Consider the following 13,381-nt stretch of genomic DNA (forward strand, 5'->3'; position numbering starts at 1 on the left):
ACACGTTCACTGTACATTTAACCTCATAAACACAAAGCTAATCTTTAGAGTAAGGCCTAATGGTTGTAACTAACACTGCAGTGCTGTATACCTGCCGCATGATTTTAGCAAGCTCGAGTAGTACGTTTGGTTGTGTGAGTATTCATCACTCATAGGAAATTGGTAAGCAAAATGTGAATGTTTTAGTTTGACTGAATACTTCTGCGTCTGTATCCCATAGCTACATCACTGGATCTAGACTCCGTATCTAAGACTTGTGTGACCAACATTTATGTGCTGGTATTGATTTTTATAGCCAAATGACGATTATGCTGGTGCACGTATGTCTGTGGCTGGCCATGTCTCTGTTTAGTTTCTTTTGATTATTAAAGACAATTCAATGATTTATACTTTGAGTTGTGGTATTTTGTTGAAAAATGAGTGAGTATAATGTCTTCAGCCAGACTCGTCCTCCTACAGCCAGTGTGATGGTCACAGGCCCAACCATACGTGAGGGAGCGTCAGCCTGCTGTGTCCTGGGGAGGACATCCTCTCTGTTTCAGCCCCGGAGGAGAAAGCCTAATACTTCTGAAGGACTAGTCGGCTCTGCTCCCTGTGGTCTTTTTTCACTATCATGCATTTTCAAAATGATGGTGACAGCAGTTTGACTCTCACAGAAGATGCTCCCTGCCTTGTAATGGGCTTTCACACCACGTGGAGGATTTTGGCAAACAAAAAGAAGGTGGTTCAGGCATTACTCCATCTTATTGTTACTCTTTTCACTGTATCTTTGGGTATTACAACACCAAGTGGGGGGGAGGACGAGCAGTTAAGCAGTAAAATGTTGTAACTCCGTGCAAGAATGTCTGTTTGCTCCCTCATTCTGCTCCTCCTGTACACATGAAGTCCTCCTGCGGTCGTACAGTCGTGTACAGGAGACACACAGGATCCTAAACGGGTGCGTGGACTAAAGTCAGAGTGGACACGGTCACACATCTCAGTGTGTTTGTGTTAAACATGGCTTCTAATCATGGGGCCTTCTGGGTGGCAGTCAGGGCCCCTCAGCTCTGGAAGCGCCTGAAGGTCTGAGGCTGCAAAATCAGTAACATCTTTTAAATCACTTCTTAAAATCTCTTTTATCCCATTTAGTCGTTTTTCTGATGTTTTATTTTGTGGGTGTTTTGTTTTCTGTACTTTTATTTGGTGGATTGAATCTAATTGTGGTCCTGATTTAGGTAATTATTAAGGTATTATTACATTTGAAACGTATGTTTAGTCTGTTTGAGTCAGACTCACAGCAGGGTGCAGACTAAAACCATTTCAACCTTTTCATTTCCATTTGATGCTACTTTCAACTCCTATAAATATTATATTTCTACCTCCGCTACATCAGTCTGAAAGCTTTAGGTACTAGTCACTAGTTCCCCCTCGAACAACCTCAGCTGTGAAATGCTAATTACTGATGGTTCACAGTTTGTTGTTGCTGTTTTAATTTGCAGATTGAAGTTTACTTCTCCACTGGTAGAGGCTCATATTTAAACTGGGTTATAAAGTTTTTCCTTGTGTATGAACCAAACGTTGCTGTTTCTAAGGCACTAATACTAAAAGCAGCAGCTGATCAAATGATTTCCACTGGACTTTGTCTTGTATGATGGACTTTATTAACACCAGTCAGTAATACAGCTCAATCCTGAAAACAACAAGCGAGTCTTTCTCACCAACACTTTATGTTAAGCGCCAAAACCCATCGTGACCGTTTACATTCAGCAGAGATCAGAACTGCACAACAATCAAACATGATTGGTGCTCATGTGGAATAAAGGAATGGTGTACATACAGAACTCAGAGGCACATCCAGCAGCAGCAGAACGGCCAAACAGTGACACATGGCTTTAAACTCAGCAGGAATCAGGAGCGACGCGAGTCTACTGACCTGCTGTTTGGATACGATCCTCACATTCAGCCTTGGAGATGTTACCAATACACTCTGAACTTATTCAGATTCCTCCTGTTTCTGTGATTACATCCATAATGGATCTAATCAACTCTTTACTGATGCGTTTACGTTTAAAGATCACCTCGCTCTTCAGCAGACATTCTTCAGATACAAACTTTCAAATCGGAGAAAGCTTTACATGATCAAATCCAACACGGAAACAACCAAGTGTCATTTCAGTGGTAGTGGAACAGTTTGTGAAATGTAAAAACAACAACATGATGAGTGACTTGCAGTTGATCTACTGGCTCCTCATGAGAATGTCGTCCATGCAGCTGAAGTTTGGCACAGAATGGAGCAGAAAGTTTGGTACAAAAGCCAAAAGTACAAAGGAATAATGCCCCATCTAACTAGAAACTACAATAGAAGAATGCGATAAGATATTTCTACATTTCAAAGTATCTTCATGTGTTTTTTTTTTTTATGATTCACAAAACAGAACACACAATGTTTTCATATGTACACACCACTTCAAGTCTCTTTTTTCTCAATTTTAAAGTCAAAATATTACAAGAACAAAAATACCTGCACACTGTCAATCATCAAAAACATTGGTTGTGTGTTTTCATCATGCTGGTTTTCTTATGTAAATTGGAATATTAGTAAGTATGTCATGGTCATTCTCTTTCGGTGAAGAGAATATGATGGGATGTAGAGGAAATCAGACTGCCCTTTGGATACATGTGGAAGGATTTAGGTCCGTTTCATCTCTGTGTGACAAAGTACGGAGATAAAATCTGACTTTTAACTCCGACAATGTCGCATATGCATAAAAAAGGGAACAAAAATCAACCTTCTATTAAATAGACTAGTTTCCTAAATATGCTTGAAATGACTGTTAGCCTCGGGAAAGCAGATCATTTCAGGCCAGTTATCTCATGGAGTGAGGGCTCGAGACGAAGCTCCCCTTTCATTTGGAAATAATCCTGGATATAATCCCAACCGCCACGCCAGCTTGGCCACTAGCCGTAGCTACAGCATGATTAAATATGATACTGAACTCTCACATCATTGAATCTTTGAATGCACTTCTCACTCAGAAAGTTGACCATTAGCCAAATGCGTTTCTGAAGCGACACCATCCTCAGTACGTGTTACACTTGGGTATAGAATGGATGTGTAATCTCTAACTTTGGGCAGCCCTGTAATAACTGGACAGAGAAGAGCTGTGGCTTCTGGTCTCAGCTTGCTGCTACAGTGTGGGAACCCTGCTGCGATGTCCAGTCCTCCACTTCCACTAAACAATGATGGATCTCTTTCTCAGCGCCACGAGGTCACCTTTTACAAGACGTGGATACTCAGGCCACTGTGGACCGTTCGGCCGATGTCAGGCAATGATCGATTAGCGTGTTAGTTATACAAAGCTGCAGAGCACGTAGGTAAAGTGGGTCTGGACTATTATGTATCAATACGTATCCCTTTGCACCTCAGAGGAGATCAGAGGATACGTCAGTGACTGTTCGGTTGTCTGGCGTGAATTGTTTGGTTTCCCAGAGTAGCGGGGCAGAGAATGGATGATGGAGAGGATGAGGGAGAGGAAGAGAGCCGTGGTGGAGCTGGGGGCAGTAAGGTAGGTGGGGCTCAGACTCAGGACCTTCAGCGGGCTCATTTCTCTCTGTAGTACAGCAGGTACATCTTCAGAGGCTCGGGCAGCGGCAGGCCCAGGATCCGCTCTCTGAGGACGTTCACAGCCGGCTGGGGTCGGAGCAGCTCCCCCGTCTCCTTCTCCTCCTCCTCCTCCTCCTCCTCCTGCTCCTCCTCTTCGTCCTCTTCCTCCACCGTCTCCTCCTCCTCCACCACCCCCCCTCCCGCTCCTCTCGCCGTCCTCCTGCTCCCTCTCATCTGCCGCCTCGCCTCCCTCTCCCTCTCCCCCGCCTCCTCCTCGTCCTCCCCTCGTCCTCCCTGGTTGTTGTTGCTGTCTGGCGGTGCGGGGCCGATGCCGCTGCTGGCCACCACCTGACGGGTGGCCAGGACGAGGGCGTTGCAGTGGCGGCGGTGGACGCGTCTGCGTTTGAAGCGAGGGCCGTACTTGTGGAGCCCGGCCGCCGCCAGACCCCGGCCCACGCTGAAGGAGGAGCCTCGGCCCCGTGATTGGCCGTCCCCTCCGTCTGTGGTCACTCGGAGGGTGTGGCGGATGCAGATACGGGCCAGCTCCTGTAACGTCCGCACCTCATACTTGGCTGCAAAAGCGGGGGTAGAAAGGAAAGAAGAAGAATTAGACTCATCCTCCATAAAGAAATATTCCTATTTAATTGTGTTTTTGAATTCAAACAGAGGTGGAAAAGAGACTCACGTAGTGGGACTGTCCGAGGTTTACCGTTAGTGCTGTGCTTAGGCAGCACCAGAGGAGCAAAGGACACAGAGATGATCTTTTTGGTCTCCCAGCTGTTCGGCCCCGTGCGGGTTATCTTGGTCAACTGCAGACGATACGACAGGATGATGAAAAGCATATTTTCCTCGTACTCCGCTGAATACATTCAGTAACCTCAGCAGCCTGCTTTCTATTTAAAGTGCAGCGCGTGTTCATGTGTCACGTACGTCTGTCCGAGCAACAAGAAAGAAGACGCTGAACGCTGGAGAAGCTGTTTTTAAGAGTTCTAAGAGAAAGTGCTCGAAGGTGCTGTGTATATCAATCAAGACTAATAAGATACTGATATTTTCAGATACACATGAATGAAAATGGAAAAGAAGATGACAGTTACCCACCACAGTATAGTTGTGAGCAGATATAAGGGCGTTTAAAAGAGTTATTTATTATGTGTTAAACAGACCTACAGTGACGTGCTGCTGATTTTAACTGTCCTGACAAAACACCAACCTTTTCCTCCAGAGGCATCACCAGGATGCCCCCCACCTTCAGCAGGTTCTTCATGTAATCCTCATGCTCCTTCTGCACCCCGGCCCCGCAGTACACCCGGTCATACTGGTGGGCCTCCAGAGGAATCTCCAGACAGTTTCCCACAACAAAGGACGGCTCGCAGAACTCGAATCTGAGGAGAAACGCGGGAGGGACAGGAAACAGAGTACACAGGAGTCCTGACGGTGTCGAATAGAAATAAGATGTGACTGACTGGTCTGGACACCCACCTGTCAAAGCTGTCCCTGGTTTTGATGAAGGAGTCGAGCTTCTGGTAGGCATACTCGATCACGTCTGCGTGCAGCTCTATTCCATGATTCACTCCAAACGGTCCTGGAACAGTGAGCAGCTCAGCTTTAGAAGGAACGGAGGCGTTTCTATGGGAGGTACTAGGGTTTCATCTGTATTAATACAGGCCAGTCGGAACGTCAGCACACCATCACATTTCTTTAAATGTCACACGGGTACGGTGCGGGCACGCTCTCTGGATTCCAATTATGTCTTTACCGATTAAGACATATTTCTGTATTTCAGAAACATTAGTGCTGAGAAGAAATTACCCCACAGCGTTGTGTCTTAAGACTAGAATATCATAATCCATCCTGTTCTCAGAGCTGCAGCCTGTCTTCTAACAAAGACGGAGAACATTACCCCAGTGTTAAGAAAGCAACATCAAATGTTAGTTGTTACATTAGAATTGAACGTGGTTGCGTGTGATAATCTCTGTCAGGACCTTTAAAATCTGTTGGAGAACCCAGCTCGGGGCTCCTCTGGCCAGAACCTCCCCCCAAAGGTCTGTCACCAGCCCAGTGCTGCCTGAACCCCAGCGTTGTACTGCATTGTATTATTCCACATGTGAACCAGAATTAAAGGCGCTTCTGTGACCCGACTGAACCCTCCGGCTGATCTGTGAATAATCTCGGGCTGTCCATTAAAAAAATGCGGGTCCTTACAAGTTATTACCCATCAGGCAAAGGCTCTGACCTCACCTCCCCACAAGATGAGTGCAGCAGGAAGTGGGTAATGGAAGGCAGACTGGAAATGCTCTATGCAGTGGGACTGAACTAGCCTGCAGGCTGTGCTTCATATTATGGGCAGTATAGAACTGCTGGCCAATCGAACAGACACAGTCTGGAACAACAATAATAAAGACACTACTTGCTGAAACGCTGCAGCGAGCCACATACCCAGGATGAGGCCGACCATGGTGCTGAGGTAGCCGGTCCCACTGCCAAGGTTGAGGAAAGAGAGGCCGGGGCGGAGATCCAAAGCCTCCATCACCTCAGAGTAGATACACGGAGCAGACAGGTGGATGTTTCCGTGCCGCCATGCCAAGTCCTGACAACAACAGTAGTCTACGTTAACCATCCTCTACTACACGCACAAATATTAGAGAGAGAGAGAAATATCCAGTGACTAATACAGTAACTCAAACACTGTCACCATGTAGGCCTCTGCTCACCTTGTAAGCGTTATCCCGGTATTCATCCAGGTAATAGTCCGCCCGGTCGATGGCTCGAAAAGCCCGCTCCACTAGGTCTGTGCGGATGTAGTAAGCCTCCTTCAGGTTGTCAATCAAGTCGTCGTTGTCCTCCCCAGCACTCACAGCTCCACCCATCCTGACTGGAGGCAGAGACAAACAGGTGGTTTAAGGTCCCGGACGACGGTACGACAGCTGTTATGTGACCTACAGAGGAAGAAGCCTGCAGTGAGCACTGCTGCTTACTCCACCGTCATGTCATCCTCCGTCATCTGGATCACTGAGGGCACATCAGCAGAAACAGGCCGTACAAATCCACTGTGATCAATAGCCAATCTCCATCAAGAGCAGGTCTAGACCAAACTGTTCAGGAGTTCAACATCAAGGATTCAAGAATCTCCACATTTTTCTGCTAAATTAATTATCTTTGGACTGTTGGTTTGACTAAACAAGCAGCATGAAGACATCACTTTGGGCTCTGAGAACCTGTGATCTGCATCTTTGAACCCTTTTACGTGACGTCTGAAAGACTAACCCATCAGTCAGCTTACTGAGAAAGTATTCAGCAGACTACGCCCTTCACAGTTCCACACACCTCCTTCAACCGTCACATTCATAAAGAGCAGTACGTCTTTTTTAAGTCTGATCACAAAATCAGTAGAACGTGTCCATGTCCCTGGAGACTCCAGGTCTGCCCCCACCAAATGTAGAGGCCTAAATGAGGCTTTTGGCAGCAGAGTGCAGCCGTAGGTGTGAATGCTGCTGCTGCTGTGGCAGTGGTTCATCAGGGCGGTGTTAAAAGCAGCACCAGAGGCCAGTGCCAAAGGGCCGGAGATCACAGGCTGCCAAATGCTGTCCACAGTCATGAGGCAGGAGAAGAACAAAGGCTGAGCCGCATTTAAATGTTACTGAAGCTCCTCTCCCTCTGCTGAAGAGGAGGTTTTCAGCCACTGGATCAATAAAAAGGAACAAACAGCGGTTGATGCATCAACATGAAAAAACCCCACTTTAAGGGAACACAGTCATCAAACACTGAGCACTAGAGGGCGCTGAAACCTTCCTGGACCGGACTAAGTGGTTCACTGGGCCAGTGGGGAACACACACACACACACACACACACACACACACACACACACACTTCCTGCAAAACAGCCGTCTGAGCCTCGCGTTACATCCACTGATTCCATTTACCATCTCCCTCCTCTACACCCCCCCCCCCCACACATGTTAACCAGTGTCTCCACGGCCTGTAACTCACGCAGCTTTTATTAGAGCGCATGAATCCACAGCCTGCGCGTCGTCGCGGCTGCTCGTTTGCGCCACTGGGGCTCCTCCACACTCGAAGAAGAAAAACCTCTAAATGAGTCCGCGTCGGTGTTTGAGCGCGACTCCGCACCGAGAACAACCGAACAGCGCGTCCAGCAGCAGACTGCCACGCAGCGGCGGCGGGGCGCGCGCACAAACACCCGCAGCCCGCTGGACGAGCAGAAAGATCGAGACGTGCCTGACACCAGCTGCCGTCCACACTGTGGGGGGGTGGGGGAGGTGGGGGAGGAGGCTGCAGGCTGCGATCAGCGCCGCCATACCGCCCGGACAAGTCACCGTGATCCTCACCGAAACGGAGACCGGAGCTCTCTGTGGCGGCCGCGGGACTCCTCGGCCTCAGCCTTCTGTTGTTGGTAGGGTTCAGTCAGGCACACACACACTCACACACACACACACACTCTCACACACACACACACCAGTGCTGGATGTAAACATTCGGCCAGCTGACGCTCTGACGTCAGACGCAACATACGTAAAAAGCACGGCTCTAAAAGGATGGCCCACATTTCAGCGCCAGGTGAGGGGACGCGGCCCGCAGAGCACGTGGTGCGTCTCTTGCCACGTGATCAGCGGTGTCAGCGTGGATAAGTTAGTGTGTTGTTCACAAGGTCAGTGGGGCAGTGACTTACACCCACAGGCCTCCTGTCAACACGCCGCAGCAGGGGAAGGTGTCGATAAGAAAATGGCCGGATTCCATTTAGCTGCTTCAGTTTCAGGGTCCTGGCTGTTGTTTCACTGCAGACATTTTGACTTTTCAGGGCAGGAGAAGCTCAGGTGGAGCTGATGTGCATGTTATCAGCCATAATGTTGCAGAAGCAGTCCAGTGTGTTACTGTGGAGGTAACAGTCCAGCACTAGTCAGCACCAGAACCAGGGCCTGAGGAGAGTGAGCTTACCTTACCCCTGAAAGAATGAAGGTCTGCAAATAGCATTTGGACTCGGGGGGTTCTTCACAACAAGCCTTCGAGGCGACGTAATAAAGGCTCCCATCGTGTCCGTAGGTGTTGTGCTTTAGTCAAACTAGAACAAACTAGTTGGTACAGTGAACCTGGAAAAAAACCACATTGTGTGGTTGGTTGATATTTTAAGCACGTTTCTGCTGACAGCACTAATGATAAGCTCATGATATCCGCTGGACAAATACACTCACAGATACACTCACCTGACCTGTTTAAGTAGAGCCTCCACAGGGATGTTTGTAGCACACAAACACAAGAAAATGAAAGTTCAGTAAAAACACAATATATTTGTATTAAACCAGGAACTAATTACAAATGGAAGAACAAAAAGTAAATGGGACCCCCACTCGCTCCTCCGTCCTCCTGGAGTCTGTATCCAGCTGTTGGCCCCTCTAATGTCTGCCTGCTCCATATTCAGGACCTGTGAGAGCTGCATACAAGTTAAATATACACTACTCACAAAAAGTTAGGGATATTCGACTTTCAGGTGAAATATATGGAAAATGTAAAAAGTGAATGCTACAGTGATATTATATCATAAAAGTAGGGCATTTAAGTAGAAGTATGCAATGGTAATTTCTTCATCTTAAACAATTTATTTAAAGAAAATCTAACAACAGTGGTAGGTAAACCACAACAAAACATGTTCAGTGTCTCAATAAATTGGGACGTGGCCAAAGGACGTCCACTCCTCTCCTTTCTGTGACTCTTCCAGTCTCTGTATCACTGTTCCAACCTCCTGATGACACTCTGTGACCCTCTAAGCTCAGTGAACACCTCCGTCTGAGGACTTCCTGTTTGAAGCCTCCAGTGTTGAGGTGCTGCTGATCAACTGTTAGGTGTCGTCTTGGTCTCATGATGTCAGAATGTGAACAGCAGGATGAGGAGGACTGTTTAAATACCAATTCTAACTGAAGCAGGAAATGTATTGGTGGATTCATGGATCAAACCTGTTGTGAATGTTGCTGTTAAGCTTCTTGTTAGAGAACAGCAGCTGGTGCAGAAAGTACTGAGACACTGAACAGTTGGACATGTGCATTCAAAGGTTTAGAGAAGGTCACATTAAGTTCACCTGGAAAGGTTAGAATGCATTTTAGGTTCATCCTGAAATTTCACCTGGAAGCTGAATATCCCTAACTTTTAGTGAGGAGTGTAGATTCTTAGGAGGAACATGTTACTAATTAAATAACACATGCGACATATTTCTGTTTTAACAGACACTGACTGTAAATGTTTTACATGAGGCTGAATGCATCACTGGATCAGCGGTAGACATTTGTGTTTAAACACTTTAGGATTCTCCTTAAAAGCAACAACAAAAGTCTGGAGAATAACGATTATCATTCAAGCTCTGTGCAAAAACAACGGAGAAAACCGACTGGAGCCGTAAAGTTGTATGATTCCCACTCTGTGTTTGTGGGTGTACGCAGCATGCTGGTTCACTACGTGGTCCACCAGATGTCAGTGCTGTTCAGCGTAAAAACTACATGGAACTACTACATGTTGACACTCAAGTCCCCCATTTTGTTTCCCACTCAGGAAAGCAGTGTGTGTTATGTGACTGCTCGGCCATGCATACTGTGTGTCAGTGCATATGATGGACAGTGTACTTCACTTGATTTATGTACAAGCCCTGGTGTAATGGCAATGTGAGATTGATCATCTCTCTCTCTCTCTCTGTCAGACACACAAACACACACACTTGTCTTTCTATAATTGTGAGGACCTTCACCAACATAATGCATCCTCTAGCCCTTTAAACTAACCTTAGCCATCACATCTAAATGCCTAATCCCAACCCCTAACCTAAATAATCTCTAACCTGAAAGCTTCTGTATCAAGTCTCTGCATCTCAGACCAGAACCCACACACACACACACACACACACACACACACAACCACTGACTGACAACCACTCGCAGCGTTTGTGCTACTGTCAGCTCAGTGGTTTATCTTAATCTATCATTGTTGTGACTCGTTGGTAGGCTTGGTTTCACTGTAGTATGTTTCTGCCCACTTAACCATTCTTGCAGCCCCACAACACAGAGCAGGTGTAACTTTATTCTCTATTCTCCTCCACTGGATCTTTATATAGCAAATAGCTGTTTAATGCTATATTACTGCGCTGAATCTTAAAAAAGAACCCGTGACCAAGTGAGGACTGTCCTTACTTTACAAACTGTCCTCCACAAAGATAGATATCCAACATCTCTCACACACACACACACACTGAGTCATACTTGTCTATGATTCTTTATTTGTGTTTTTCATAGAGAACATTTAAAATGGTTCATACCCCCACAATAACTGACATCACTTCTCTGGCTTATAACACTGACACAGGAACAGGGGAACATGTACACAAGTACATAAACACACAGTCACAAATTCAGCCCATCTACAGTGTTTTACTTCCCAAACAAATAATTAAAAAAAACAAAAAAAAAACAAGAACAAAAACATGAGACCCCGAGGACACACAGCCAAGGCCTGTCCCACTTTACAAAACGGTGCAGTAGCAAAGGAACGGCCACGTCTACAAAAGTAACAAAAATTACCATACAATCTATCGTTGTGGAAGTGCTTGTAATTTTGGAAGTTTTGTACTTTTTTAAAAGGATATCAATATCAATGCCTAGAAAATCACCAGTAAAAATAGCTCATCTCTGTAAAAATGTGCTAGCAGGACAACCCTTGGCTGTGGATTTATTTTTTTTTTTCTTTGTCACAATTTTTTTTTTTTAACCATTTTCAGCTTATCTTCAATACAACAACAATAACATTGTTTCTTCTTAATACAAATATGTACAGAGACTTCCACTTGTTTCAAAATAATGCCCTGCACACTGATGCATTATCTAGGGATGATGATGATGATGATGATGAGGATGATGATGATGTTCTTCAGATTCCTTCACAGAAACTGTCCATGCAGTTTGGTACCTGAATCGACAGAATGAGATCACAGTTTCTTTAGCCTAACAAAAAGCTTGTTTTGTATCTCTATTGTCGCCACGTGGCCTCTCCCTGCATGTAAAAGACACATTTATTTCATTCCCATGTACACACGGTAGAAACCCTCCGCCCCAGGTTTCCCCAAAGTTACCGCTTAACAGATGTAGATCCAGACCAGATGATTTCAACGGTATTTGAAGAAGGTTTGCAGAGTGTAAACATACCATATCTTGAAATGAGTGGAGTGAGAAAGGCACACATGATAAGACCACACAGCTTGGAACTACAGCAGGGGCGGTTGGGGTGTGTATGGGGGGTGTGTGTGTGGTGGGGGGGTTGCTTTTGGTTTTGCTCTGCTTGATAAAAAGTGGCATTTCTTTCTACTAAGTCAATGCCTATGTAGTGTGTGCGTCAAAAAGTGTGACCACTCTGCTTTTGACTAGCAAACAACGGTATCTGACATGAAACCGGGATGCAAAGGTGCGCCCCCCCCCCTCCCCCTCTGTCTTAAACACACAGCTGGGTTTTGGTCTGGGCAGGTTTCCCTGAAAGTGTCATCATGTTAAATTCATTTTCATTCCAGGTGCTTTAGGGAAACTGGGCCCTGACCAGTTTGTTTTTTAATTTCCTTTGCTATTTAGAATAATAAAACTCCTCACCCCATCACTCAATACTTTTATGTAAATAAGAAAACATACAGTGTGTGGGCGCAGAACCGACCGGAGGCTGCATTTGCTTTCTCTGCTGACATTTTTTGAAAACGCTATGCTTTCATGGCCTCTGTGTTATTCATTTACATACCTCAGTAGACAATTTCATCAAGCAGTTTAAAAGGGGTCATGCCATACCAAATAAGTTAGGAGAATATTCACAGTCTTAACACTCTCGGGTAGTATTCTCGTGCATTTCAGGAGAGGAAGAATATGCTACTTTGTTAACCAAATGCATCAAAAACTATCTTTCCTGAGGAAAGGTTACACAAGACATGAAGAAGGGGGAGCAGGGAGGGAGGGGGTTAAAAGTCATAAAAAGCTTTGACATTCTTTTGAGTGATGGACACATATTTATGCAACAAACGCCTCCTCCTAAAACAAGGGGGAGATTGTGTAGCCTGGCAAATCAATTTCCCACTCCCACACACTCATCTCATTTCACACGAGGCCTTGATCCAGCCGCTGCTATCGCCTCTAGCCTCAGCTGACTGACTGACCTATGGCATTGCTCTGTTCTGCTTTAGCAGCTCTCCCCAGTCACCTGAGAACCAAACTCTGCTTCCTGTCAATCTCTTTTGGTTTTTGTTTGGAAAAGAAAGTACCGCTTCCTTCCTTCCTTTTTTTTTTTACACATTTTGGAGCTTTGACAGCACGAGCTGAACTCCCTGAATCGAAGAGATGTCTCTATCTGACACAGCATACATGTTGTTTTCTGTGTGAACAGCAATAAACAGGTGTGACAATGCTTTGTACTGTAATGTGCCCTCCAGCGCGGGGGGGGGGGAGGGGGGTGAATACTTGCTATTGCTCGTGATCTATTGGGGTCCTTACAAGTCGAGACTCAAATGCTGGCATTTTCAACGATTATTCAGAAAGTGCACAAAGGAGTTCCATTCTACATTGGCTAAAAGCACATTTACAACATGCCTTTGACATCAGAGTTACACAAGGGTATCATACTGTACACCACAGTAGCTGCAACAGATCACTCAAAGGCAGGTCACACTAAAGTCTCCTACTTCAACATTAGAGAGAGAATGGGCTCATAGAGAGCAGGCCTTACCAGTAACAATACAAGAACTGCACAATGTCGCCAAACACTATGTGCAGAACATT

General features: G+C 45.8%; 1 protein-coding gene across 1 annotated transcript; it reads right to left on the bottom strand.

The window, feature by feature from the left end:
- Positions 1-1,628: 1,628 nt before the first annotated feature.
- On the bottom strand, positions 1,629-8,041 carry LOC139209261 (protein-L-isoaspartate O-methyltransferase domain-containing protein 2). Its single transcript, XM_070838908.1, has 7 exons — positions 7,928-8,041; positions 6,295-6,455; positions 6,020-6,170; positions 5,063-5,165; positions 4,794-4,965; positions 4,269-4,392; positions 1,629-4,155 (listed from the first exon to the last, which is right to left on the bottom strand). The coding sequence occupies exons 2-7, from the start codon at positions 6,448-6,450 to the stop codon at positions 3,581-3,583; spliced, it is 1,281 nt and encodes a 426-aa protein (XP_070695009.1). The 5' UTR covers positions 6,451-6,455; positions 7,928-8,041; the 3' UTR covers positions 1,629-3,580.
- Positions 8,042-13,381: the final 5,340 nt, after the last annotated feature.

Source organism: Pempheris klunzingeri, chromosome 11 (genome assembly GCF_042242105.1).
Source record: "Pempheris klunzingeri isolate RE-2024b chromosome 11, fPemKlu1.hap1, whole genome shotgun sequence".
Taxonomy (NCBI): Eukaryota; Metazoa; Chordata; class Actinopteri; order Acropomatiformes; family Pempheridae; genus Pempheris; species Pempheris klunzingeri.